This window comes from Amphibalanus amphitrite, unplaced genomic scaffold (assembly GCF_019059575.1).
Source record: "Amphibalanus amphitrite isolate SeventyFive unplaced genomic scaffold, NRLGWU_Aamphi_draft 000328F_arrow, whole genome shotgun sequence".
In the NCBI taxonomy this organism is placed as follows: Eukaryota; Metazoa; Arthropoda; class Thecostraca; order Balanomorpha; family Balanidae; genus Amphibalanus; species Amphibalanus amphitrite.
The window spans coordinates 567,392-589,507 of NW_024881823.1; the positions used below are offsets into that span (position 1 = coordinate 567,392).

Sequence of the window (22,116 nt, forward strand, 5' to 3'; positions counted from 1 at the left end):
CTGACGATGTCATCAGCTGACCTGTCATCGGCTGAGACCTGGCGCACCTGGCGCTGGGTGGCCTGTCACCAGCTGAGACATGACGATGACTGATCTGTTAAAGGATAGCCAGCTGACTTTTTACAAAGATCAGCATTTACTTACGTGTACCTACTTTAGAAGACCAAACTTTCTTCCAAACATATGTTTATCTGCAGCTTTACGTTCGTCTATCTTATGCCTATAATAAACATGATAATACAAAAGAACAGCATAAAAGAACAGCGGAGTGGATGCTTGGCTGATTGTGAAACCAGACAGCTTCAGGCGTTCGGATCTACATCAATTCCATTGAAAAGCCACTGCTAGTGTGGCAAATAACTAAACAAATAATCCTACAAAATAACTAAAAAGGTCATCAAGTTACAAACTGCTTTCAATGCCCACATGTTTACAGTAGGTATTCACATATGTGGCAAACGAGGCAAGCATGATTACCCCTAGTTTGGTGTTCAGTCCAGCTAAACCAGAGCCACAAAACAACACCTAATAAGCACAATCATGGACACTATCAGGAAAATTACACTTCTGTGCGATGCATTTCTCAATGCTGATTTGAAATGGTTTCGCAAACTACGCAAAACAAGGTCTTTTGGCGTGAGAGTAAGTAAATTTGTGGTGGGCAGCTATAGAGACCTCGTCCTTGGAAAAGATGACCACTGATCAATTACTTGTGACGCCTAGGGATAGCGCAGCGTGTTGGCCAACGACGACGGAGTAGGACTGCTTTGTTCGGCATGCTTCTAAAGGTCACGGGCTTGGTATTATGCTAAAAATCATGGGCGTAGGAACGGCTGGAACATTGTGGGTGCATGGGTGCAGAAATCCAGCCATGGCCGGTGAAGCGGGGGGGGGGGGGGGTAGGGAGCGACACCCGAGCGAAGGCTCGTTACGAGCTTTGAGTATGTGTTCAATCACATGCTCCATTTCCCTTTTTTCTTCAGCACCAATGTAAGTTTTGAAGACCATCACAAAAGCAAATGCTTCGAAAGTTGGATAGTGGGCAACATATCCTGAATTTGCCGTGCTGCATGGAAAGTAGTGTTGATGAGAAAAGGGGTTTTTGGTTCAGATTATTGTGGGTGCAGAATACATTGTCTGCACCCACTGGAAAAATATTGTGGGTGCAGCTGCACCCTTGCACCCATGGTTCCTACGCTTATGCTAAAAATGGTCATTCAAAGCTCGGAACGAGTCCTATCGCAATGCTTATGAAGGTCAGTCCTAGCTTCCATTTTGTTTTGTACATTAGCCATGAGTTCCAAGTTTGAACTCATAAAGGATTGTAAAGAGTTCCATCGCTCACTACCAGCCTCTCTTCCTCCCTCCTCCTCTTCCTAGTTCCTCCTCCTCCTCTCTCTCTCTCTCTCTTTCTTTATTCTCTCTCTCTCTCTCTCTCTCTCTCTCTCTCTCTCTCTCTCTCTCTCTCTCTCTCTCTCTCTCTCTCTCTCTCTCTCTCTCTCTCTTTCTCTCTCGCTCTCTCTCTTCTTTGACATACTTTATAAATGCATGGGGATGAACTGTTTCAACCCATCACATGACACACTGAGAAAAATCCTGACTCCGCATGACACCCCAAGGGGGAGTTCACCAAAACGACACCCCAAAACTCCCAGGTGGTACTCCTCATTACACCCCCTCCAAAAATCTCCATTACACCCCAAAACTTCCCTCGATAAACTCTCTGTAACCCTCCCTACCGTTTTAGAAAACTCTTCATTACTCTTCTTTACCCTATCAAAACAAACAACATACTCCCTGAAACTCCCTTCCATTACTCTCAATGACTCTCCTATTGCCTCATACTTACTCCTGATTACTCCATTCCATCATTCCCCAAAACTCCGCTTACAGCTTCATGGTATACCTCTAGTTACTCCCCATCAAACTCACCCAAACTTCCCATCACTCCACCCCAGTCCCTCCCCCCCCCCGAAAATAAATATTGGACGAATAGCGTAACCACCCAAAGCTCGTGTACCGAAGCACAGATAAAAATATATATATTTCAAGAAATGTGTATTCATAGTCCGGGGCGGTGGGAGGCTTAAAAAATTGACAAACGCTTTTGACATACCGCCGCGGCACGCTTTCCGGGGATCTCACTCCATATGCTTCACGGTCGCGAGTTTTGATGCTAAAAATCCAAAAGGAGGCCTACCACAGCAGGAATGCTTGGTCTGGTGGTGCTGCTACAACCTCCTGGGCCTCGACGAATACTACGTCTTCTTCGTCCAGCTCTCCTTTCACGATGGTGGGATGGATATTTTGCTGGCCTCCGTTGGCTTCCGACGTGTCTTGCGGGATGCGCTGCGGGCTCTCCAGCTCATCCCCTGCAAAATGTTAATAACCATGAAATTATAGGTACACTTAACATTGCGTGGGAGGAAATGGAGGAGAAAGAAAAAGAGAAGGAGGGAAATGATGAAGGAGGGAGGGAGGGAAGGAGGGGAGGGATGAAGGAAGGAAGGAAGGAAGGGAGGGAGGGAGGGAGGGAGAGAGGGAGAAAGAAAGGAAGAGAGAGGGGAGGGGAAAGAGGGAGTGAGAAAGGAAGCGAGGAAAGATGGAAGGAAGAAATGAGGGAGGAGACTGAGAGGTAGGCAGATGAGACAAGATGGACGAGACGAGACACACGCGACCTGACGTGTTGGCACTGATACTGCATTTCGGCACATGATGTCAAAATAATGAAAGCAAGAGATTGCAAAGTAAGCATATTTTTTATGCACTACAATTTTGATAAAGTTAAGTTTCAGTGAAAGTCTAAAGGGCCAGTTAACAGCCTCCATCTTAGTTGCAGACAGAGTAGGGAAATGCTATAAAACGTAGGTTTTTGAGCGCTCAAAAAGTTGAGCAGGTCGCTAAAAATAAGCTAAGGACGTTATACGCTGCATAGGTACCCATGTTAACATTAAAGAACGAAATTCAATTATGGACACTTTCTAAAAACACAACAATTTAGACAAAATGTATTTAAACATGCTGGTTTGTCGGTGGTTTTCATCATTCATGGGCAGTGGCAGTGGTAGGTACCTATTGATTTTTTATATATAGGGGCTAGGAAAATAAAGGCTTTTATGCCATGCTTTGAATGCCCTTCAAATTTGATATTTTTCATCGATATGGATACCTGTTAAAATAATTGGGCAATAACAATAGGATCCATGACGTGTAATGCTTGTATAATCCTAACTTTCCAATTTATTCCAGGGAAATAATGCGTGACATTTGCCAAAAGTAATACCTAGAAACTCAGAGCATGCTGTTTCCGATCTTTATCTCACTCAGGAACGAAACAAATCAATTACCCTTACAGAGACCATTCCAGCCCATCAATAACATGGGGTTACCATGTGTTCTCATCACAGCATTGTAACACTTTGCACTATAAAAGCATGATGAGAAATACAGCTAAGCTTACCTTTAAATCCAAAGTAGGGTCCAATTATCCGTCTCTGTATAGGTCAGGTCCGTCTAAGTCAACACGCTCTTCACTAACACCTCGCCCGCCGCCCCGCACAACGTGCTGTATACTACGCGCAAAAGATGGCGGCCACCGGCAGCCTCGCGACGTATGCTAAAACCCCTTCGTAACTCCCCTTTTACTCCTGTCGGAACGTTCGGGAAGAGTTTTTCGGGAGTAATGGAGAGTTGTGTCACAGAGTTATGGGGTGTCACACATGGAGTCATTTCGCCATCCATTAAGAACTCTTGAAAACTCTTTCGCAAAATGAGGAAGGCTCGAAGTTACCCTAGAACATACTCAATAACTCTGCTGGAAAGGGTGTTATCAATGGTTTTCAGGAGTTTTCAGGGGAGAATTTTCAAGAGTTTTGACCCGTATGGAGTCAATTTTTTTCTCAGTGCACAACGACAACAAATGAATAAATGCATCTTTCTGTTCCATGAAAAAAAAAATCATTTTACAACTACAGGCTGTGATTAATTTGAAGAGCATGCTGAGTCAAGTTTCCGCCTCTTGAGAGGAACAATAACATTTTTGTGGAACTCTGCACGAGTTTGAGAGCGTGACGGAAAGTTTTTTTTCTCTGAAGTGTTGGTTGTTTCACAGTTGATAATGATCGTCTCGCCTCCGTGATTTGAGCATCCCCAGCCATCTCAAATGTCGCACGACTCGTAATTATTTTTACCGAGCTCATGAGGAGAGTAGCAGGATTTCGCTCGTTGTCAGGCCTTCATGGAACAAAGAGCGGGTAAGAGTGCGGACTGCGGAACGCCGCAGTGAACTTTTCTCATACCGCTTATTTCACCTGTCTCCATGATTTTGCCTACCTTTCGAATGCCACCTTCCACTCGTCGCAATGTGCCCTTAACTTTTCAAAGGGCAAAGGGTCATAAAAGTGTTCTCTTGGGCTTCGATGTATTGCGATCACACCGATGCTACAGAGCGGGTTAAATATCTTAAAATCTAGAAACGCGCATGCCATTATCATGAAGACTTTCCAGGACCGCGAGACCTCATCCATCATGTGCTCTGTGGCCCCGTTCCGAGGTAGAAGCCGCCACTTTGACCGTCTGATGCCGCTAATTTGACAGGGTGACAGGAGCGAACCGTCATCTGCTCCGGAGAAACGCGCCCGCCCGCACCGGCGGGCCTAATTTGCGGCCGCTCTGTCTGACGATCGGCGTGACACTGCCACTACCGCTACTCGGAGAAACCGTGCCCACAAACTGCACGTGCAACGACCGTCGGCGGGCTCTGCTCTCTCATCTGACCCGGCGAGACGACCTCTGAGGGGACCGACTCTCATCTGGGTTCATCTCTGTGCGACGCCACATCCTCCGACCTGCTGGTGGCAAAGACCCGAGACGCGAGACCACGAAAGCGTGCGAAAGCTTGACTGAGCCAGCTTTCCCGACCCGGGTTCGCGGAAAGTCGACCCCTCACGCGCGGCTTTCGTCTCGTTTTTTGTTGTTATTGGTGGTGCGGATGAAATGGTCCCTTTGTGGAGGGCAAGTGAAGCGTGTGATTTGGTGAACGAAGCGTGAATAAAGTTTGCGCGGCACCTGAAAGTTTTCGTAGGCATGCCTTCTTACTATAGGGACAAAATAGGGCGAAATCGAGGCGATGGATCACCTGTATGGAATCAATAAGTGATCGTATTTCACTGATTACGCCAGGCGAACCATTGACGTACCAATAGGTGTACTATGTATTACGCTAACGGAGCCACGAAGAGCTCCACGCCAATATGTCCGAACCCGACCTTGGCCTGACCGGACTGCTTCGGGGACAGTCGCGGCACGAGAATTATCGGCTGGGGCTGGGACAGTTGCGACAGCAATAGTGATGAAGATGGATATCAAGTCACATCGCAGACTAAATATTCCTGATTTATACCACAAAACAACTGCAAAAAGGCACAGATGTTTAAACGCCTTTCTATTCATGACAGAAGAAGGAAACAAAAGTAAACATACATATAGTACGAAGTAGAACTGAGCCTCTGGGGCGTCAGAATCCGCGCACATTATGGATGTTTCATGCCAATAAAATCATAATTTTTTTTAAAATCTCGGCCATATTGTTGATAATATCAATTCCCCATTACACCATCATTTGATCATCAAGACATAAATTTATCACACAAAATCACAGCAAGCGGGGAAAAATTCAAGATCGCCTGCAGGCACGAAACGGACGTCACGAATTGATGACCTTCCCTGCTTTAGAGGTTCATCAGTCACTCGGTGCGCATTTTAGTGGTCCCTATACCACTCATTGGTCGGTCATTATCACCGAGCGAATGAGCGGATCGACACGCCGCAACAGCACTTCTCCAACGACTGCCGAGATGAGTGCAAAACGTTTTCCTCTTCGTGACTCTGGCTGTTAAAAACGGACGGTGTCGGCACCACCGCACCGGTCGCCCATGGTCATGCCCGAGGTGCAGAGTGGTCGTCCAGCGGTGCAGAGAAAGTCGATCGGTCCGGCCACCGATTGGCGCCGATCGTCCAACAACGAAGAGCATGCCATTATGAGAGATGTCGTGATTAGAAACGCGACAAAGGCGCTGCCGAGATCGGGCGACGACCGCGAGAAAACGGCGCCCCACGGCCCCGCTGCGAGAAACCGGTGACCGCCTCCCCACTCTCTACGCGAATATTAGGTACTGGTAGAAAAGATGCCTGCAGTGATCACGCCCAGCTTCTGTGTTCCTCGTCATAAAAATAAACGGCGAAGCTTTATGCTGTTATGAGAGAATCCTGAAATATGAAATAAAACCAGCCGATCCAGTAGGTACATACCTATAGCATTGCCTACCTATACCTTAAAGCTGGCTTAGAACAGAATGAAAGGAAAAGTTTATTTGAATCAGAACAATACAAATAAACGTGATATCTCTGCAACCCGTCTAATTTATTTTTATTTCCTGTTTTAGTGTACGACAGCCAACATTTTAATATCAGCGATTTTGCCCTTGACGCCCTTACTCGACACGTGCATTTCGCGATCACTAGAGCCACACACTTCCCCATGAATTCAGTTCCGTTTAGCGTCATCATACATCGCTCACTTCACGTTCGACTGACAAACCGTGTCGACGGTACGGAACCAGACGCAACCTAGCCCCTTCCTGCTCTGCCCCCCCCCCCCCCCCCCGGCAAAGGACCGGACCAAAGGTCAGGGGGCAGTCGTTTTAGGTGCAATGTGTGGCCTAGTGTGAGCGGTTGCGCTAAATGGTTCCGCAGTCAGAACTTGTTCGTTTCAGTCACGGCGCATGATGATGTTCTGATTCCAAGGCCGAGGCGGCTCTTTACGGTCGCGGTGTGCAATACGTAATTGGAGCGTGCAAAAAACCAGGAGCCTAGGTTCCTAGTCGGCCAGACGACCGGCTATGATTCCGGTATGTATAAAATCTGATGGCCAATAGTTGCAAACCAAAATGACAATTAAAATCTAAATATTTTTGTTATCATTTCTATTATCTGACTTTAATTATCATTTTGGTTTGCAACTATTACCCATCAGATTTTATAAATATGTCTAACAATACCGAACAATTCCGGTATGTGTTATGACACTACTCGGATGTATTTTAATTTGATACATTATTAACTGGATACGGCACACATATAATATATCTACCTATAGTGGAGGAGCGCGAGCCGCGAGGCATAGGATATTCGGTTATTGCAATCACCAGAGTTTTGCAGCAAAAAGTCGCATACAAAACTGCTTAGTCAGTTACGTACCTACCTATGCAAATATTTAGGTAAGAATTGTGGTAGTTGACTCTTCTTCAAGTGAGGTCGAAAGCGAAACGGAGTGTTAATTAGAAAGAACCGTAATTATGCTGGTGTTTTCATAGCATGCATGTGCAATGATATCGCCATAAATCAAATTAACTTTCTCTCGGAGCTATCTGCACGCAATCAATGAAACCCGTGAAGACCCGCACGATAGGGTTCATGACGGGTGCGTCTACTCCCTAATGACCGTTTCCACTGAAAGCGGTGACGCCGAGGCTCACATGCCGCCCTCCCTCGCTGCACTCCCTCTCCTCTGCAGTCTGCTAGCGGCCATTACAGCGAGCCTCTACTGCAGGCACACGGGGTGACCGGCCGGCCCACTTGCTCGGCAGACAGAGCGTCTGGGGCGCCCCGTGATGGGTGGGACCCGGGCCGGGGCAGGGGAGGCGAGGGCCGGTGACCCGACTCGACGCGTGTGAAGTGTAATAATGCCGCCGTGTGAAGTGTGACAGGCAGCGGATGGCCAGCATGCATCAGCCTACAGTGACTCATACTGGCGTGTGAGAACGGTGGGGCAATTTAGAAATGGTCGGTGCTTGATAATGAGAAATAAGAAGTTACTAGAAGCAATAATACAGACGTAGACACTAGACAAGGACCGTGGTGCCAGAGACAGTAAACACACTTGAAGTGGTTAGATGAACGCCGACGACAAACTACGGTTTACAGCAAAAATAGAGCATAAAACATACACCTACGTTTTATGATTTTATAGTCGCACTTTTCGACATCCGAGAAGGATGTGACCTGCGGACGCGGCCTAAACGTACCCCTATTTGTCTAGCTATACCTAAACATATATAGGATGCAGTGGTCACCGTCACTGACCCTATAGGGGACTCGGATATGATTATAGCGCTGGAGACTGGGTCACTCGGCCCTGGGAGCGCGGTCAGCAGTGACCCTAGTGACCCAGAGGGTGACTACTGAGCTGTTCCCGGTATATCCACTGGGTTGCGGCGGCCGGCAACGAAAGTGGACAAGGCTTCACCCTACGGTTATAAAAAAGTAGCAACTATGCCAATACGGTACGGAACTAAAATGTTAACCACCATATGCACAGCGACAACAACCACCGTTTGAAGCATTTACGAAGTCGGAAGAAAGGTGGACGTAAAACACCCCTTCTCCAGCAGCGCTCCCAGGCCTGGGAGCTCGCCCTGGCCAGAGCGTAGATCCAACTCAGCCCTCCCCGCAGTGCAGCGTAGTTACAAACGCCACCGGAAGTTCCGCACGATCATGCGAGGTCAACCACGGAAAGAACGCCGCGTTAGCCGCGCCAGAAATGTCTCAGTAGTGCCAATATCGCCGCGAATGTGGGAACCACCGCGTCCGTGGGTAGGTATCCGAGGGGCTAATGCCCGCGCCGCGCAGCCTCTGGCGGTCGTCTCTGGGAGACGGGCTGGAGGCCCAAACCAGTGGCGTTTCGGGGGCGCCATTCGCGCTGTAGCGTTCACGGTCCCGGAAGGGGTTCGACAGTTCCTGGTTCATGCTGCAGTGAGTAGCTCTGACTGACTGCGGAGCCGTCACGGTGGTGGGGCTAAGTGAGCTACCGCCTACCGCAGCGCAGAAGTGGGAGGGTTTGGTGGTTTACATCGCTAATCGACTGGTGGTTTGCACAGACGGCCTGGTTAGGCTGTCAGACTGCCTTGATGACGGCTGAGATGAATGGCGCTTGCGGTGTCGTTCATTTCCTCGTCGATCCGACCGTCTCAGCAAGCGTGACACATTCCAGAGTGGCAATTTGCGCGGCAGCCTGACCTTCCGGCTGACCTTAGCGGGCCGGCCGGATATACAGCGCCCACCCGACTGACCCCGTGACCTCGCGGGCTCACCGCGTCACCTCGGAAGCAGGGGTCAAGAAATGACACACCGCGCACACCCGGGTTAGGCCGCAAATTGGCCTCCAACCAGCCCTCGGCACTAACAACCAAAGCGGACGCCGGACAGCTCCATTCCCAGTCAATATCCCGTATCACGGTGCGGCGGCTGAAGTTCCTGTCGCAGAGCTCGGCCTCTGCCCCGCGCTGACCTACCCGGCCCAGGTCACCGGCGTAAGGTGCCAGTCACGAGACATCAGACCCACCCGGGATGTGTGACGGCGGTGTCATATTTAGGCCGGAAGAAGCCGGGTCACAAAGGCGTGTTGTAACGAGCAGGTGATAATGGGACATGAGTGGAGAATTAGCACAAGCACGGCCCTGGTACTAGGCGGCACGAATCAGGTTACATGACTATCAACGTATGCATGATTCACGAATGTAAGCGAGACTCTATGTTCCAGACACGTCAGGATTTTATTGATAACCTACTTTTGTATTTCGGTTTCTGGAGCAGATGCCAATCGTTACCATTGACAATCAAGGTATTATTTTTCTGTAGAGAACGAAAACAGAGCAAAGGAAATAAGGCCTTCAGCGTTCCTCACCAGCTATAAATCAAATTTTGAAAATACGTCCTGCTATTTTTTGGAGCCCGACAATACCAATGAGCCGACGGCTGCCGTCACATCATCTATTTTATCTGCCCGAGGGGGATGGGGGGTGGGGCGCCCGGACTACAGTGCCCAATGCCCATGGCATGACACAAATTAGCGGAAAATAACGGCTGCATAGTTTTTTTTTTGCCCCGTAATCCACGCTCAGCGTCGCTTCTTGGGTAGTCCCGCTCATCATGGCGGATCGCGTTGGCAGGTGCGACTGAGGCTAAAATATTTTTCCTTCAAATGAGGCTTAACCATTTTTTCTTCAAAAACCTAATTCCATTTATACATGCTACCATACATGCAGATAAATTTCGAAAACTATACGCTTTTTAAGCCTGTGCTCTTAAGCTCAAGAAATACTTTCCCTGCGCTCTCTCACACCATTGGATACTTTACGGTGACCATAAATAGGATACTCTGTACACCAGCCACCAACACAGCTCAGACTCATACGCATCGCAGCCTATTGCACGCAGCCTGTTAAGTGTAGGGCCCAGTAGGGCCTGTCCCGGGACTCTCTGAACTGAAACTCTGCGTTCAAGTTGTACTTGCAGTTTGTATTATCTCCCACAATGGCTATGGGACATCAATAATCTAGCGTGTCGTACACCTATCATGAGGTCTGCTACACGCCTCCAGCTACACGTAGCAGCATGACGTCAAAATGCACACAGGCGTGCGCGCAGGAAATCCTAACAATGAAGCGGACGTGCGACTAAAAAACGGGTCTGTTCAGCGCTCATCGTCTAACTATGTGAGCACAACCGAGAACAGCAAAATTTTTGGAGGTGCCATACATAAAGACATGACGACTCACTGTCCGCGCAACTAAAACAGTCATACCAAACACACACGAGTGCCAATAAAAACACTTGCCGCACATTTACGCCAATCCACACACTCAACCCCAATCGCACAGACATCCCACGTTGCCCAACGCACCTTCATGACTGATACCTCTTGCACAGTCGCTCACATATCTTCCGTACTCCACTTGTAGGCGTCGATGTCTCGGGCTTTCTTGGCGTTTCGTCGCAGGAACAGCTGTTTTTCGAAGCCGTTCGAGCGATCGACTCCATCCCACCGGTAGCCGGGCCAGATGGAGTACCGGTTCGGGGGTGGCTCCGATTTGTTGTACCGGGGCCGCTCTGAAAAGGGGAGAGGAGCGGCAGTCAGACGAGATCGATCAGTATAGAAGCCAAGGCACCAAAGCAAGAAACGCACAGCTGTGAGTAAATGACAGCCGCGTGACTGGGACAGAACATCGGGATCCAGGGTGGCACACCAATCCACCTACCAACAGCCACGAGAAGCACCAGCCTTTTGAGATGGCAGCACTGGATCATCGGTGAGTCAGAGCAAGGAATATGCATTGCTATATACACGAACAATTTCATGATATATGTAGCTGTAAATGAACAATACTATCATCAATTGCTATTCGGCAAAGCTAATTTTTAAAGTATTCCTTTGACGCAAAATTGGAACAAATTTCAGGTAGACTGGGGCTATCAATGACCGGCGACCGTTCCACTCCTTTCGTCACCCCAGTGCGCGGTAACCACCTTTGAGCGGCCCATCCTGTTTGGCCTTCTTCCGCTGCATGTACTCCGCCATAGGGTCATCCTGACGCTGTCGGCGGCGCAGCTCAGCCTCTAGGTCGGCGTCGTCGGCGTACCGGGCCAGAGGCTTACTGGCCTCGTGCAGGTGATCCTGGAGACGGGCGCGCTGGTTCTCCGCCTGTTTCAGACTGGCAAGAGAGATATCGTGGCGAGGAGGGGACGGGAGGTCAGCAAGGACCAGTAGGTGGGAATGTAAAGACTGGCTGGCATAAAACATACGAACATAATGGCATTTTTAAAAGTTGGAATTCCTATTAAAGGGACCCTCCCACCTTAACATTAAATTTAAGTTGAGATAGCCAAAATGGGGTCCCTGGCTCACAATTACCGGTTTCGGCACCCACAACATCGAGAAATGCCTTAAAGGGACTATCCCACCTTTAACATGGGGTTTGAGTTGAGATAGCCAAGTTTGCGGCGAGGTTCAGAAACCACTATCTATCTAGGTTGCAACCCCCGCGGCCTCTTGGTGTTGAAGAAATTCGTTCCCTTCATTTGAAAATGGGCTTTGTGCAAGGCCCTATCTTCAACATGGAGCGACCGTTAGTGTGACGTCACCTCGTTTAGTCATTATGATTTAAATGGGTTTGTTCGTTGAAAAATCACTTAAAACTTGGTCTGAACTTTGTTGTGGTGCCTACAGAGTAAAAAGAATCAGCTTTGTGGCAGTAATGTGGCCTGGGGAAGGAGGTAATTTTGGGCTGTGACGTCACATATTTGAAAGTTTGTGTTTGGAATATGGGAAGCCTAAGATGTTTAATGAAAAATAAATGCCAGAACCGTGTTCCTGGTCATCCAATCTATAAAGTCGGGCACAATTTAACTGGTTTTAACAACATTTTAGATTTTAGAAGGTGGGAGTGTCCCTTTAAATCGGAAATATTGAATTTCAAAATTGCAGCATTTTGATTCAGAGGGGCTAATTCTTAGGAATACCCCTCTGAATGTGTGACGTCAGCGCAGATATCTAACGATTTTTAAATGTTTGACTAAAAGGTTTTGTAGCACGCGGTGGTATATGCTGCTTTGCGCGTGTGCCGCGCTTTGCGCAACAAGTGTCGCACTTTCAGCTGCCAAACTATTGCTTCCAAATAAAGTCGCTAGGAACAGCGGAGATCCCAAAAAGTAAACAAAAGTAAAAGTCTAATATCTTGAAAACCGGTGAATATTTTTCGGTGGAATTTGGTAGATATTCGTTTTCGCTCTTTCTGAACCGAGCGACATCACTTTCATGCCAATTCATAAACTTTTTTGAAGGTGGGAGGGTCCCTTTAACCTTGAGGCATGTTACGTTAACACTGGATTTGTTAAAACACCAAGTCGTATCGTTAGCTGACGCTCACCCTTTGCTCCAAGCATCGTATTTCTTCTTCCTTTCTTTGGCTTTCTGCTCTTCTTCAGCTTTCTTGGCAGCCTTCTCTTTGTTTTCTTGCAGCTTTCGTCCTCGGATTTTTGTGTCCGCATGGCGACCAGATACGTGCTCGTCCATCTGAAATGATGAATCGCTGTTAGATAATCGGCAGCGAAATAATCGATGGCGTCTCTAACTTAACTAACTTTCGCATGGAAGAAAGCGGTGAGCATTCTGTTCACAATACATAAGAACAGTGCTAAGAAATCAGCATGCCATCTTCTAATTAAGGCACAACACATTAGCAGTTGGACCAATGATTGAGCTACCGAGCAACTAACAAATGTCTCACCTCAGCCATTGCCTTCTGCTCTCGTCGTCGGGCCGCTCTATTCTCCTCCTTGAGCGCATTGATATCCTGCAGACCGGCCCGTTTCCCGTCCTGGGTATGGGTCGGCGGCCCACCCGGTCTCGGCGACTCGCCAGTCTGCGGCCGTCGCCATGATCGGGGTGGGCTCGCCGAGTCCGCACTGCCAGCACGCGGCCTCCGGCGTGGCGGGCTCTCATCAGAGTCTGCCTGCCCGCGACCACGGCGTCCAGACGGACTCTCCTCCCGTTTGCGGCGTTTTTCGTCAGAGGCGGGCTTGCGGCGGCGCGGTGGGCTGGCGTCTGAGTCAGCACCATCCATGTCCGCGGCCGGCCGGCGTCGCGGGGGACTCGGGTCGGAGCCGGCGCGTCGGCGCCGTCGTTTCTCTGGAGGTGATGTGTCCGGGGAGGCACCGCCAGCCGGTCGTCGACGGGGAGGGCTCTCGTCCGAGTCATGTCTGCCCCGGCCGCGCCTCCGACCCGAGTCGGAGTCAGAGCTGCTTTCGCTCCCCGAGCTGGCGCCTCCACCACCGGAGTCATCCTCTGAGCTCTCCGAGTCGTGTCTCTGTCGGGCGGCCGGTTTGGCGGCCGACGGCAGCGGCTGACCGATCCTCGGCGGAGCCTCGTCCCCCGAGGACACATCCCGTGCCGGATCATCCTCCTGCAACATCTTCAGACTCTCATTGAGGATCTCGCGCTGCGACTCGAGCTCCTCCAGGTCACAGTCCTCCAGCGTCTTCCAGCGTTTGTCGGCGCTGGCCGGCGGGGCGTCAGAGGTGACGGACACCACCTGGGGCGCCTCTTCGGCCGTCTCCAGCCGCCCGTCGTCATCGTCACCCGCCGCCGCCGGCACCGTCACGTCATCGTCGATAATCCGAGTCCTGTCAGACAGGGGGACAGTGGCAGTGAAACAATATTAGCATTACCAGCATATAGCATAGCACTGGTAACTTGACAATAATTTCAGTTTTTCTTCGTTATGTTTGTTGAAATTAGTGCTCTTAATTTCATTTAAAAGAGTCGCATTACCTATCTGCTACTAGATGAAGAAAGGATTGTGGATAAAATTATCATGAAAGTAAGTAAGTGATAACTTAATAAAAAAAAAACTATGAACAATATCAAAATTATCAGTATATAGCCAACAAACTGTTGACATGCATGCTTATTATTTGACAAAAGAATACAGTATGTAACTTACCCTTTACCCTTAGAAACCTTTAATTTCTTCTTTTTCTTCCCACCAGATCCCAAATACTTCTTCAAATATTCTTTTTGGTCAGTGGATGACATCTTTACTTAGCAGGAAACAACTTGATGTAGATACTGATACCATATATAAAAATGGTTCATCTGAAAACAAGATGCATCAACAAAAGCTTTCAAATTTACCGGTCCCCCACCATGGTCAACCATAGACCTCTGTACACCATGAGGTCTATGGGTCTAGGTGTACAGAGGTCTATGGGTCAACCTAATTGTAATACAATTGTTATGCATGCATGATGACAAGTTCAGGTGTTGCAGGGTGCAGGTGTAGGGGGGGGGAGGGGGGAGGAAGGAGCATTGCTAAAATCCCTAAAATGGTTATTCAAACTTATCCATGCCCAAGAAAATTAATCAAAATTCAGTTTTCACTCAATCATTTCAACTTTTAATGCAGATTTAAACAATTAAAAACATATTGTCAATATATATTTCTACATGACAAACGCAGCAAACTCATCCATAGCGAAGCTGAATGGGCATGGTGGGCATATAATTGGTATAGGAATATATTGATATTTATGGTGGGTAGGCATATTAAAATGCTTTAAGTACGTGATACTAAGACAAAATATTGGCTAACCGACCGAAATTTATTCATTTAATTTGTGTTGCAACCAACACTTCAAATTGAGCATATTGTGCAATTGAAAAGCTTCACTGTCTCAAGCTTGAGCTTCTCAAATCTCAAAATGCTGATCCACAAACAGCACCGAGGCCCGAGCACACACAACATTGGCTTTCGTAACGTTATCTATACACCATTTTAAAGAGGGTTACATGCTTGACAATTTTCTATATAAATACCTAACGAATCGCAAACAATTGATAGAAAATAATGCTTTTAATAACCACCCACCTGCCAAATTCCACGCGTCGCTTCTGTCACAGCAGCGCAAGAGTTTCAAGGAAAGTGAAAAACATGTCATCATCAAATCAAAATGCTGACGTATATTGATAAAAAGTTTCGGAATAAAGTGAAATATCCTCGTATTTGCTGATAGCAACAAACAAATAGAAATAAATTGTTCAGAAATATTGCAAATAATTTGTATTAAAAGATCTCATGTCCAAGATTCTGATATTTCAAAAATAATACGTCCCATAAATTCACTTTGATTGTGTTACATTTCAGTGTCCTTGAGCATTCGTTTCAAAACATTCTGCCTTTTGTGTGTGTGGGTCACGTGTATTTTTGCCTTGTTGTGATTAAATAAGTCAGATTTATGAGCTGAAGAAAATGATTTTGAAAACTGTAAAATTTCGTGTCCACACTCATCTGAAAAACAACAGCTGTTTGTCCTCTCTACTGCCATCGATCCGGGAGAAGAGCACTCGTCCGCCAAAACAAGACACAAAATCTAATGCAGAAAATCATGCTGCAAACAAGTCATGGTCGTCAACTGTCAATGTCCCACAAACAAAGTTTTGGCTTAGGCCAAAAGATCGAGAACGCATTGAAATGGAACACATGCTGCAAAGGGTATGTATGGTCTGATGGATTGTTTCTAAATTTGATATCAATGCTGAGACTTCTTCTTATTTTATCACATTTTGATGCTTGAATATGTTATGTCAATTATTATTGCCTGCCTTGTACTGTTATTTTTAGACTTTTGCTTTCCATTTGCTGACATACACCTACCTTTTACAGAGCCGAGGTTTCAAGGAGCTATACCAGTGGCAGCGGCAGCAATCCTGGGCGCAGGAGTTTATCCTGCAGGATGGACCACCATATGCCAACGGGAAGGCGCATATTGGCCATGCAGTCAACAAGGTATGTGGCTAACCATGTTACTGACTTGCATCCTCCCCAGAGTGCAGAAGTATACCTAGCAGGTCAAGCCGTGCAGCCAGGCTGTAATTTTGCTTCACCCTATACCTAAACTAAGGCCTAGAAGCTACACGGTATTCAAGCAATATTGCTTTTTGAGAGATATGAAAATGGATAAAAAAGACCAATTGCTACCTGTCATTGCAAACATTTTTTTTAAGGACTCTGGATCACCTTTTGGTCTCACCTGGGATGAGACACTATCAATCCTATTGAATCTGCACCCCAAGTTCCAAACTTCAATTGGCCATGGCCCCGCTAACAGGAGTTCCTTCGGCGCTAAGGACTGTGCAGTGTGCAGGGCACGGAGAATCGTAGCTGCCTCATCGCGATAGTCGTGGTGGAACGAGAGGTAACCCTGTCTTGCGGTGGGTCTTCTCACACTATGGGGTCTCGAGAAACGAGAAACGATACGGTAGACTCGCTGTCGGTCGCGGCGGTGGCGCTGGAGCAGACCGCCTTTGCGGTAGATGTCGCCACCATGCACGAAGCTGCGGTTCGCCTCGCTAGGAACACGCAGCCAGGGACAGACTCATTTACTCAAATTTGACACTTGTAGCGGCAACCGCATGGCACGGGGAGCTAATGGGCCTACGGTTCCCGCCGACGATCGATAACATATCGGCCATCCGCGGCGGATCATTTCACTAGATGCGGGGTGGTCGCTGAAATGGTCCGAGGCAGTTCTTCGACAAAATCGGCTGAAGCATGAAGCCTGGTAGTTGACCACGAACAATTCCGGGACTTTTATCGTCCTATTTTCCCATCGTGGGTGTTGAAAATAATAACATACGTGCGTACGTGTACGAGTCATGCGCCAAACTTTCGTTTAAGTGTAGGCTTTTTATTTTACTTATCTTGGGACGAAGACCGTGACACCTAACAGCTGACTGTAGCGTATGTTCATTCCATATTACAGATCTTGAAGGACATCATCTTGCGGTACAAGGTGCAGCGTCGGGTGCGTGTGCGCTATCGGCCCGGCTGGGACTGTCACGGTCTCCCCATTGAGCTGAAGGCTCTGGGCCACACCACAGAGGATCACACCAAGCTGGACCCACTCGCAATCAGAGAGACAGGTGAGTCTTATCATCAGATGATCAGCTCATCTGACCATGTGATGTTTGATGATGTGACACCCACTAGAGGCGTTGCTGGTAGTGTGCAGTATTTAGTTTGGTTCATCTCTAGTTCTCTCATTCTTCTTCTAGCTAAATTGCACATGTCAAATCACCGCTCGATCAGTGACTAAGTTCCTGTGTTCTCCCAGCTCACACTCTCGCTCATTTTTTTTCCGACAGCGTCCCGGTTCGCCTCTGAGGCGGTGTCGCTGCAGCGGACGGCGTTCGAGCGCTGGGGTCTGCTCGCCGACTGGAGCCAGTGCTACCTGACATCTACACCGCAGTATGTGAGCCGACAGCTGCGTCTGTTCCAGCGCCTGTACAGCCGCGGGCTGGTGTACAGGGGATTGAAGCCCGTCCACTGGTCGCCCTCATCCAGGTGAGATGGGGACGGTCAGACCAACGTTTTCCGGAAGGTTTGACTGGCTAGTAAAGGAAATGGGGCCCGTGTCATAGCTAGTTGTCCGTATCTTGTGTTTCTATTTGCACCATTGCATTCACCCTCCTTCGCTCCCCGGAGTTTTCAGGCTGTGACTTTCTCGACAATCGTATCTTTCCTTCTGACAGTTTCAACGTCTGCCTATCTTTTTATTTGTTTTTTTTTTTCAGTTTTTCACCTATCTCTGTCCTGCTCAGAGGTTGTCAGTTCTTCCTTTCTGTTCGTCTAATTGTCTGCCCCTCCAAGCCTCCGTCGTTCTTCTGGCTGCCCGTCTGTCCATCTAACTGTCCGCCCGTTTCCTATCCGCTCATCCGTTTCTTCCTTCCGCCCGTCCGTCTAACCGTCTATTCCCCTCAACAGGACGGCGCTGGCCGAGGCAGAGCTCGAGTACAACACCCAGCACGTGAGCCGGTCAACCCACGTCCGTCTGCGTCTGGAGCGACATACTCTGGATACTGCTGAGCCAGCCTACCTGCTGGTTTGGACCACCACCCCGTGGACACTGCCGGCCAACCAGGTACGTGATAGGCGCTGTGTGATTGCGATCGGTGGCTTTTAGAGCTCTATACTCCGTGACACGTTGTTGCAATCGGTGTGGTTGATAGCTCGTAAGCGCCCGCTGTGGTATGGTAAATGCGGTGTACCCATGCGGGTAGGCGGGCTGCGGGCGACTTATATCCATCGCGCTGCACCGGACATTGCCGGACACCGGACATGCCCACTGCGTAGATATTCTCTGCTCTACCTTTCTGCCATACGCTACCTCTCCGTCCTCTTCTTTTATTGACTATGCCCAGCTGTATTTATGAGAGTTAAGCGTTGTGAGGAAAATCATCATGATGATTATGAGCATATTTGATTGACCGAATCCTCAATATAATCTGAATAAGAATGACAAAATAGCAAAATTCGGGTATATTCGATCACAGATCTTTGTCAACCGGTTGACAAAGATCTGTGATCGAATATACCCGAATTTTGCCTTTTTACGGAGCGAGCGAAGCGAGCGTAGTCTTTCCTTAGATTAACGGAAATTTCTGAGTATGAGCGGCCGGCCGGCCGGCCGGCCGGCCGTGGTCACGCTTTTGCGAGGCTTATATCTCAGCAACCACTTGACCGATTTACACGCGGTAATTTTTGTAGGGTAGCTTCATTCCTTCTAGCAAGTATTGGACTATCCCCGATGCATGTGGGTGACCCCTTATGCACGTGCCACGTGCAAAACGAAGAGGTGTCACTTTTGTAATTGTTGCAATATCTCGGTAACTACTTGGCCGATTGCGCTGAAAGTTGGCATGTAGGTAGGCACCCACTAGGCACTGCATATCCATGTGCCAGAGTTGGGGTGCTGCTGCACGTGCGCACGTGCAGGGGTCGATTCCAGATCTCGAGAACGGCTGGACCGATGACACTCAAATTTGGCACATGGTTGGGGACCGGTTAGTAGGGTGCCGTGCAAAAGTCAGTTGGGACCCATTTTGCACGTGCGCACGTGCAGGGTGCCGCTTCCAGATCTCGAGAACGGCTGGGCCGATTGTGCTCAAATTTGGCACATCGCTAGAGACCGGTTAGTAGGGTGCCGTGCACAAGTCAGCTGGAGGTACCCCGTCGAAATTTCGCACGTGCAAGGCCCACCCTCTCGCTCGCTCCGTTAGTCGCCCCAAAAGGCGTTATACTGGTTGTCATTTTTATTCAGATTATATTGAGGATTCGGTCAATCAAATATGCTCATAATTATGCCCAGCTGTCCCGGTCAGTTCTTACCAAACTCTGTCACCGTGGTCAGTTCTCACCGGGTCTCCAGCCGCCCCAACGTCCTCCAAGCTCTTATCCCGCTGTACTCACTGGGGGGCGATAACCGGACATCCAAGCCGGGCGGGGTGTACCATATATCGCTGGGTAGCGTCGGCCGGCCCCGTGCTCGGCAATGGGCTGGATTTTCGCTCTGACAGTCAGGCTCCGCGTCGGTCGTACTGGTAACGAACTAGTGCTCGGCGCGCTGGACCCGCTCGGGGCGGAGTATGGGGTGGCGTATCTGTGGTACACGTCCAGGGGTCCTGTTGAAATCGGTTCCTGTATCCTCGCGGCACTGATGGTTGGCTGAGGACCGTGCTTGTTGATAAGTGCTGAGATTTATTATGTATACGTTAACAGAAGAGTATTTTAAGCATGTTAATTTGCCTCAGCTATGCTCTCTCACGACTGTTTCGCTGAAGAACTCGCCTTTTTATAATAATCACCCCTGTCGGTTGTCTCGAAGTCCCATTAACCCGCGCCCTGGTGGGGTCTGTTTATAACGCGACCTGGTGGGGGGGGGGGCTATTTTTTGCCCCCCCTCGTATCTCCGAAACTACTGGACGGATCCGCAAAATTCAAACGGCGTTCGAAAGGCCTGTCAAATTTGTCGAAGGAAACCAAATTTCATTGACCTCGGGGTCACCGATGACGTCACAGGTCAGGTCAAAGATGAAATGTTTCACCGTTCACGGGGCTTCTAGGGAATGCGCTATAACACCGAGGAAAACGCATTTTGTCGAGAATCAGCGGTAGGGCGTCAGTTGCCTAGTAGATATGTTGCTATTAGAGGTCACTGGTAATACCAGGTCAGGTCACAGGTCAGGTCACCAAGGGTCACAGGTCAGGTCACATGAGCCCAACTTTACTAAGGTTGTGTGATACATGTTTTATGGCCAATTTTTCATTTCCAACTCAATGGTGTTGGTTATAAGACTATCAGGTACGGTTTAGGTCACTTTCTGGTGAAGTTCAGGTCAAGGTCAGGTCAAGGTCAGGCCAAAAAAGGTCAAATTTTAAAGTTGATAGTTTTGCAAAAAATGGGTATTGATTCGATGCAGCTCGTCACGGGGAGTCTAATGGTGGTCTTTGTTTTGCGCTACGGGGTCTAGAATTGCTAAAAATTGAGTTTGAAAATTTGACGTCATTAATTTTGAACAGTTTTTTTCGCTATACTATAACTTCGCCAAAAAAAGAGGTATCAATCTCAAATTTGGTATGTGGATGGAAGGCGGTAAGGACTATCACATATATTCCGGTTTTTGCGAAATTCAAAAAACTTTTTGGATTTTTCGATTATTATATCCAAAAAATCTATTTTTTTATTTTTGGGGGTCAAAATCCAAAAATTTCAAAAATCCGAGATAGCGGTTTTGTAGCCCTGTTCAATCTACAGCTTTTATGTCTTAATCATTTTTCTGTATTTGCAAAGCTATAGGCCTGACAGCTCTTCCCGCGAACCCTTTTTTGGGTCGAAAACGGCAGAACATGACGTCACTCTGACGTCATTTCCGGCCAACCTATCATAGCCTTTGGAAAAATTTTTGGTCACAATGTGTGAAATTGATGTCCGGGAGGGTACTGAAAGTTTGGTGACGATCGGCGCAGCGGTTCTGGAGATATATCGAAAAGTCTGGAGGGGGGGGGGGGGGCAAAAAATAGCCCCCCCCCACCAGGTCGCGGGTTAACATTGGGCCGTTTCCTTTACCGTATATGCTGCTAACACTCGGTCCGAGTAGACCGAACCGACACCCCGTTTCCATTATTTACGGCGTTGTAACGACCTGTCCGTGTGTGCCCGCAGGCCGTCTGCTATGGGGAACATGTGCAGTACGTGGCTGCCCAGATTGCCGGCCTGTCTGGGCTGTACGTGCTCTCTGCGGCAGCACTGGAGCCGCTGTCTCAGACCCTGGGAAGGAGCGTGACCGCTGTTCGAGAGGTGACCGGTGAGTTGTGTCAGAGGCTGTGAGGTGAGAAATGGACGACGTCAGGGGTTGATAAATGGACTGACAGGCGTTGGTCTCAATTAAGGTAGGTGGCAGAAGAGGTGGAATATGGGATTGGGAGTGTTCTCAGTCTTCACTCTGCCTTCACTCTTCACTCAGTAGAATCTGCCGGATTGGGCTGGGGAGAGGTAAGAGAATCATCGGGGCGGACAGGTGGGCTGTGAATAATGTGATAGTGTCTTCAGGGACTATTAGACAAGTGCTCAATGGAAGAGCAATCAGATTCTACCATTGAAGCTGTCTTCTGTCGGATCATTCCTCCACCCAGTTACAATAAAACTTGAATACAACGATTGATATGCTGGCGGCTGTGTGGTGTGTATAATTTCTGTCCGAATCTGTAAGTGTGGGCTGTGTAGTGAAGGTCCCACGTCGGCCCTCTCCATACCTATTCCTCAATAGTCCCGCCCCAGGTTTTCCGCAGCCACCGACCCCGTGCGGTCGGTGATTGACCCCGTCGGTGATCGCCGGCCGGCGGGCGGTGACGGTCTCGGCAATAGGTTGGGCTTTATGACGTA

At 48.5% G+C, this 22,116-nt stretch overlaps 2 protein-coding genes across 4 annotated transcripts in view; one reads left to right on the plus strand and one right to left on the minus strand.

Moving 5' to 3' along the window:
• Positions 1 to 10,335: 10,335 nt before the first annotated feature.
• Positions 10,336 to 15,551, minus strand: LOC122388622 (BUD13 homolog). Of its 3 annotated transcripts, none has more exons than XM_043379830.1 (6): positions 15,264 to 15,551; positions 14,340 to 14,491; positions 13,125 to 14,019; positions 12,765 to 12,910; positions 11,365 to 11,549; positions 10,336 to 10,947 (listed from the first exon to the last, which is right to left on the minus strand). In XM_043379830.1, the coding sequence occupies exons 2-6, from the start codon at positions 14,429 to 14,431 to the stop codon at positions 10,772 to 10,774; spliced, it is 1,494 nt and encodes a 497-aa protein (XP_043235765.1). In that variant the 5' UTR covers positions 14,432 to 14,491; positions 15,264 to 15,551; the 3' UTR covers positions 10,336 to 10,771. The 3 variants fall into 3 exon arrangements, with proteins under 3 accessions (XP_043235765.1, XP_043235766.1, XP_043235767.1); XM_043379831.1 differs by lacking the exon at positions 15,264 to 15,551 and adding an exon at positions 15,212 to 15,262; XM_043379832.1 differs by lacking the exon at positions 15,264 to 15,551 and adding an exon at positions 15,185 to 15,216.
• The window catches only part of LOC122388598 (isoleucine--tRNA ligase, mitochondrial-like), a gene marked incomplete at its 3' end in the record, with an annotated part of 28,269 nt that continues 21,692 nt past the window's right edge, over positions 15,540 to 22,116 (plus strand). Inside the window, exons 1-6 of the mRNA XM_043379789.1 lie at positions 15,540 to 15,887; positions 16,059 to 16,181; positions 17,158 to 17,317; positions 17,540 to 17,738; positions 18,159 to 18,315; positions 21,397 to 21,538. Coding sequence (XP_043235724.1) covers positions 15,645 to 15,887; positions 16,059 to 16,181; positions 17,158 to 17,317; positions 17,540 to 17,738; positions 18,159 to 18,315; positions 21,397 to 21,538 — 1,024 coding nt within the window. The remainder of the gene's footprint in view (positions 15,888 to 16,058; positions 16,182 to 17,157; positions 17,318 to 17,539; positions 17,739 to 18,158; positions 18,316 to 21,396; positions 21,539 to 22,116) is intronic.